At 33.6% G+C, this 7,047-nt stretch overlaps 1 protein-coding gene across 22 annotated transcripts in view; it reads left to right on the top strand.

Moving 5' to 3' along the window:
- The first annotated feature begins 757 nt into the window (after positions 1-757).
- The window catches only part of LOC105345687 (pre-B-cell leukemia transcription factor 1), a 16,473-nt gene continuing 10,183 nt past the window's right edge, over positions 758-7,047 (top strand). For 15 of the 22 annotated variants that reach the window (XM_011453934.4, XM_011453929.4, XM_066075318.1 and 12 more), the window contains exons 1-5: positions 771-1,183; positions 1,325-1,398; positions 3,463-3,707; positions 4,439-4,450; positions 6,317-6,409. In XM_011453934.4, coding sequence (XP_011452236.1) covers positions 996-1,183; positions 1,325-1,398; positions 3,463-3,707; positions 4,439-4,450; positions 6,317-6,409 — 612 coding nt within the window. In that variant the 5' untranslated portion in view covers positions 771-995. Of the gene's footprint in view, positions 1,184-1,324; positions 1,399-3,462; positions 3,708-4,438; positions 4,451-6,316; positions 6,410-7,047 lie in introns of all 22 variants that reach the window. The other 7 variants (XM_011453923.4, XM_011453928.4, XM_034446638.2 and 4 more) reach the window with 4 other exon arrangements.

The following is a 7,047-nucleotide window of genomic DNA, read 5'->3' as shown; positions in this document are numbered from 1 at the left end:
GCGGACATTCACAGGGAGAAAGACGCAATTGCACCGTGAAAATGTTCAGGTCGTAGTGCCTAGGGCCATCCAATTTTATGAAGGCATATGTAAATGATCCCAATACACAAAACGTACCATATTTGAGTCAACGGTCGTTTTATGGCGTGAAAGATGGCCATTGTCGCTAACCGCGACCAAATTGCACCATTTAGCCGATAATACAGTCGCAAGAGCGGGCTAAGGCATGCAGTATAACTAGGATACGCATTATACGTGCTTGTGACCATGCCGAATATGCTCTGAAGATATATATCCACCTAGCCTGGGATAAAGGTCTCTGACCAATGCAAGCATGCATGAATAACGATTGCTACCAAAATTCCTTTTTAATAAATTCTCTCTCTCTCTCTCCTCTCTCTCTCTCTCTCCTAGCTCTAATTGTAAATTGTAGTTAAATATGTACAGTGGAAATATTTATATGCGTTAAAAATTGTTGAAAATATACTTATATTGAATCTGATTTTTAAAAAAAATCATATTATCAGTGATCCTATAATCGTTTAACGCGTTTAAGAGGGCCCTGTCCGTACCCCTGGCATAGGTTGTCCGTCAAATTTCTTTTCCGAGCTGTCAATCTTCGTCAAGGGCGTGTGGGGTTCGAACGTTAATCCAGCGTGTCCATTGGCTACTATTTTTAGTCTAATTACATATTGCTGTCGGAAAGTGCCGAATGAACCATTGCTATATTCTGATTGGATAATGTAGCATCTACGGGAAAGAATCTGGTTAGTTTCACGCTTGTGTAGCCGCCATTTCTATTTAGAGGCATTTTGACTGGCACTGATGTACCACCCCAATAATCCTCCAATGTAGCGGAATTTGTGTAATCTGTGTATGTGTATTGTGCAAACTTACTAATGAGGATCTTTAACATTGGGTGAATAATTTTATTTTTTATGCAGAAGAGAGCATTTTCAGTGAGTGAATAAACGTTGAGAGAACAGTGAAAAAATATGGAAGACGGACAAAGAATGTATTCACAACAAGGGGGACTGACTAACATGTCGGGAAACGTGTTGCCTCAGTACAACATGGGTCAAGATGAACCGTCAGATCAGAGAAAACAGGAGATAGGGGACATCCTCCAACAAATTATGACAATTACTGACCAGAGCCTGGACGAAGCCCAAGCAAGGTGCCGGTACAGGCCTATCTTGTTATTCTCTCGGCCTCCCTTCCCTTAAATTTCCCATGTTATTCGCAAAAATAATATTCCTCCCTCTGCTATTTTCATTTCTTTCGATCAGTTTCTATTGTTATTAAGCGAGTTTTGCTCTTTCAGAAAACACACACTGAACTGTCATCGAATGAAGCCAGCATTATTTAGCGTACTGTGTGAAATCAAAGAAAAAACGGGTAAGTAGCCAGCCGTCATGCAATAGTGGTACTGTACTTCTACTTTCACTTTTGATAAAAGTACTGAGAGAATCAGAGGGGTGTAATCCCATATGTTTGTACAGTGTCTGTTATGTTATTGGATTATTATAATTAGATAACCACATGTCCAAAAAAGCTGTAGATAGTCATATATTTGTGGAATTATATTACTTGATGATATACTGAGGAATTACATCAGTTTTATATGTGTAATGTTTTAGAATACTTCTGTTCATCTGTTCTCTATATAGTCATACAAAAATAATTTGCTATTGTTTAGGATGAGAGCAATTTCTGATTTTGGATAGAGGGTGGTTATATGGGAATGCCATTTGCTCCCTTCACATTTGATATACAGAATACAAATACATTGATAAAGGAAGAATATAGGAAACATTTTTTTTTTTAAAGTTTAAGTATAAATATTTCCATAAAACATAACTTTATCATAGCAGGTTATATCACTAGGTACAAAGGAAGAGGTTCATGATAAATGTATGGCCATTATTAGCTGACATCTCCCCTTCAGCAGTGTTTTCAAGGTCTCTTTTGTGTCTAAATTTCCCAAGGCTACATGTGTTGAATGAAAATGCATGTATAATGCTTAAATTTATAAATTTGATTTAATTTTTTTTTACCCAATATTGTCCATAATGTTATTTACTGGATAATTGATAGCAGTATAGGCCACGTGTAAATCGATGAAAATGCTAAATTGAATATCAATATTGATGACACAAGTATGTACATGTAGTGTCAAAATCAATTTAGCATGAAAATGTTTTCCTTATACATGTATCACAGTATGTAATTCACGTGTATGTATACACTTTCTTTCTATGGGATATACTGTATACACACCTTCTGATTCATTAATTATATATTATATTTAGACCTCGGACATCTGATTCATTAATCGTATAATATTTAGCCCTTGAAGATTCATATTTCAAGCAACAGTAATTTTATATTGTTTCATGGCTCGTGGCAACACTTGAAGTTGTATTTTCTAAACAGTGATAAAAAATTTACCAACTGGAACTATATATTTTTTTTTTTGGTCTACAAGGACAAAGTTTGAATAATTGAGTACCAGTTTGTGTTAACATGCTTATTCGTTTCAATACTGGCATTGGGAGATGTGAAAATCAGTGAACTCCTAGCAAGGCGCCAAGTTTATTTGTACACTTAATACATTATGTATGTAGCCGTAGAAAAAAATTCAAATCCAAAGAATTAAAAAAGCAGCTTTTCAATGTCTCAAAACCTATAAATGACAGAGATTTCTGTCATTTACTTTCATTCACTCATAGAAGTATGAAATAATGCATTACATCACCAGTTGTTTTGTTTGCCACTTTCGGTATACCAGTGATTAAAGAAAATTGATAAGATCTCATTGAAAAATGATTCCTAACATTTATCTGCAATGAAAGGGCTGTGTTGGGAGTTGATAAAAAGTAGGTGGGGGTTTGCAGTTTTGTCTGCTTCAATAGGAGGAGCACGATATGCACCACAATTAAAGATACTTGCACAATTATTTTGACGCAAGAGAAAATTTGTATATAACACATCTTTATCAGTGCTGGATGTGTTTTATTGATTTTTGCCAATGACTTTGCTAGGGCCTTCCGCCAGTGTGCAACTCTTTTTTTAAGTTGGCTGTCTTAAATTGATTTATGGGTATTTAGATAGAGAACTGCATTTAGCTAGAGGGATTTAATTTCTTTGCACATGCTGTCCAATTTTTCCCTCCAGACTTCAGCAATTTTCCCTGCGAAGGGTCAATGAACCACAGATATTTTGGGAATAAAAATGTACAAAGAGTGTTTTCATTGAGAATAAACAGTTTTTTAAAAAACATACTCTTTCCGTGATGAAAAGGAAATATAATGAATATACTGGTACCATTCTTGGAAATGTACATTATGTATTGTCTAAAGTGTTGTATACTTTAGTAAAAAATTGGTCTAAAAATGATTTTTTAAAGGAATTGAAAACGACTGAATGAATTGTTTATCACATTTTTTTATGCTTTCACAGTGCTAAGTATAAGAAACTCACAGGAGGAAGAGCCCCCTGACCCTCAGCTGATGCGGTTGGACAATATGTTGATCGCAGAAGGAGTGGCGGGTCCAGAAAAAGGGGGTGGGTCATCTGCTGCCGCCAATGCCACTGCTGCCGCCTCTGGGGGTCAGCCTGACAGTGCCATAGAACACTCAGACTACCGTGCCAAACTGGCACAAATTCGTCAGATTTATCACACAGAACTTGAGAAATATGAGCAGGTGAGTGGCAGGAGAGTGTTTGAAGAGGAGTTCTTGTCTTCTTTAGAGTACCTATGGATAGAATTGAGATCAATTCACGTTAGACATAATATTCTGATCAGTTCCTCCTATTGTTTCTATAACAGTAATGATATCATAAAAAAGTGTTATTTTGGGGTTTTTCATTGATGTGAAATTCAAAAGCAATTATGATAATTGGTTGTTAGAAAATGAGAATGGAAGGCCTAATACAGAATCAATGTCATTTGATGTGGTTAACTGGTGTACTATGAGAGCCAAGGCCTCCTCTGAAAATGATATTCACTCATTCTATATTCATTTGATTTTCATCAGACTTTTTGGAGCAGTGGAATAGATGCATATTCAGCAACAATAACACATTTCTGTTCCGAATCGCTTGATAAAATTCATGATCTTTATTTTTCACAGATATCAGTTACTACTCAGCACATTTTCCTTTTCACAATGTTCATTGGTTACAACTATTCTGAGATGTTCACGAAACACTTTTCATTTCTCAGAATGTACACATGATAACATAGATTTATATCTTCATCAGCATTTATAGACCAATAACTTCTCTCTATCTCTTATTAATACCAAGCATTTTGTTCCGTATTTAATTTGTATTTGAAATAAATGCATTTTAATATGATGATATTAAAGAGTATTTCCAGCAACACTCTTTATATACTATTGTAACTCTAAAACACTTTGTATCCAAATTGTAGGACCTTGATCTAGTAAGCTTCATGTTATTTTCCCTTGTTGTTTTTGGTTTTGGTTGCTATGCTAACCACAGACATTTTAATCAACCCGTCACTCCTTAATGCTTTTTTTTTTTTAGAGAGATTTAGTTGTAAATCAGAAGATGTTTAACTGTATGTGTGAATTTGAGTTTGTTTTTCCAAGAATGATAATCAGAAGTTGGTTAGATATCAATAATTTCAGTCTTTATATTTGATGTTTTTATATAAAACAGTGGGAAAATATTATTTATGTCTCAAAATCTGTCTGTGGTTGGTTTAGTAAGACTAACATCTTGTGGTTTTTTCACACGGCAGAAAATTTTACACTTGATCACTTGATTCTAACCTCCAAAAAATAGATTTTGTTTTTACTAACAATCATAACAAATGCAAAATGACGTCCACAAAAAGAAACTTTTTTGAAAATAGAAAACTTGGTAGTTGTTTTTCAAAAATTGTTGTTAACTAAGTTAAAGTTTATGTCTCATCCAGGCACAGAATATTAGATTTTACCATACATGTATTCAAGTGCATTTGTTGAAGCATTTAAGCCAAAATCAATTTATCATTGATCCAGTGTCTTTGAAACATTTTATCATGTATTCAATTTGAAAATACTTTAGTTGCTAAAGTGATAAAATTTGTTAAGGCTTTTCTTTTGAAAGAAATAGATTAGTTAGTTAAAAAAAAATAAAGCTTTAAGGGAAAAAAATACATAGGAGTAATAAAAAATTATCTACTAATTCCTAGTACAGTTAGTAATGCATATCATTTTATTTCTCAAAAAAGCATTATGCATTTTTTTTCGGTGATAAGTTTAAATTATTGAATTTAAAGTACATTGTACTCAAAAGAATTTATTTGCATATAAGTGAATATATCGGTTTTGTCATCAGAGGCAGTCTATACTCACACAGGGCCAGAGGCAATAAAATATAAGTACACATACTCGCCAATCCTTTAATTGCGTTTCATGTTTCTTTTAATTGATGATGTTTTTTGAAGTGAAAGAAAGTCATTGATGCATGGATAGGAATCGGCCCAGAGAAAGTGTTACTGAATGATGTATCTCTCTTAACATTTTGTTTCTTTTGCATATATATACTTTTTTTTTCTTACTAATGTTCACAATTTTGCCATTTACATGTTAATTTACTTCCTTTAACGTACTTGGTATTATATTTGGATTTGGTGTGTTGAAATAGAATTCTTTTGGGCATATAAATGTTCAATTTATTTTTGTTATAAAAAATTCTTTGTTATATTAAATTCAAACCTTTGACTTGCAGGTGTATAAATTTGCACATAATGCTATTGGATTATATATCTTTGTTAGAATTTCATAATCATTTTCATTTTCAAATTATAGATAATATTGTTAATTAGAAATAGAAATAATTGACTGCCTAGGCAGTACATCATTTTCCATTGTGATGGCTAATCAATGAACCATATAGGCTTTGAAACAATCAAAGACAATTTTTTTTCAATTTTCATTTGTCTCAATGATTAAAAGGTGAAGGCAATTTCCTCCTAATTAGTTGGCATGCTAAATTGAATGCTATAAGTATGAATTAGATGCTTTAAAATTGTTGTAATTGAATGAATTATGCTTCAGTTTGCCTGATATTCTTAGTAGAATAATTATAATAAATGGTATGAAATCTACAAATTCTGGTTTTCAGATTTACGTATTGGTTTCACTCATGCGATCCCAAAACAAAAATTACTTTTATTGAATTAAGATGCGCATCGCTACATTAAAAAATACAAACCAAAAAAAGTTTTTTGAAAGCCGATTTGTAGACTTCTTACCTAAACAGTATTATGATTGAAAGAGTTTCGATTATTGTCTTCTAGAGCGATGGTTCAGAAATCAAAAACTCGGACTATGAAGCTAAACTGGCCCAGATTCGTCAAGTCTACCAAACGGAATATGGGAAATATGAACAGGTAGCTAGCCAATTCATATCACATAATGGATACAATCAGTCTGTCTCCATTGGCCATTCATCTGAACGTTCATTTGATGTGCTGTGACCATGGGGAGGAAGACTTGGATGGTCAATGGTCAAGCAAATAATGGCTTTTCTGGACATGAGTTTTCCTCCCCCCTGTCACAAGTTTGTAAGCAGTTTGATGAACAGTTGTCTTCTGTGAATCTTCTCTGTCCAAGCTTCTTTGTCTCTTGGTGAAAATGAAGTATTTCTGTAACCATTAATAAAAATGTCCGTTTTTGTGGTCTTTGTTGAAACTTTCGCTGTCGTACTAACTGTTTCTGCACAGGTATTTTGCTATTGTACACGTCAAAACTTTCTGTTTAGACTTGCGTCTCTAAATTACTTTCTATAATTTCTGAAATTGTTCTTTTCCTCTTGCTCATGTTTTATCTGTAGCATATTTCTGTCAGCAAGGATCCTTGCTGTCAATAGGAAGTGTTTGTTTTATTTGTTCACACAAACATGTGTAAAACTCCGCTTATAGAATGATTTGTTCTTTTGTTTTGTGTATATGAATTTCTTTCTCCATTTCCACAAGCAAGGTTTAATAAGTCATCAAGACAGTAATTCAATATACAGCAGACTGCCATG

This window comes from Magallana gigas, chromosome 2, assembly GCF_963853765.1.
Source record: "Magallana gigas chromosome 2, xbMagGiga1.1, whole genome shotgun sequence".
Classification (NCBI taxonomy): Eukaryota; Metazoa; Mollusca; class Bivalvia; order Ostreida; family Ostreidae; genus Magallana; species Magallana gigas.
The sequence above is the reverse complement of the archived record's forward strand: the minus strand, read 5'-3'. Positions and strand labels throughout refer to the sequence as shown.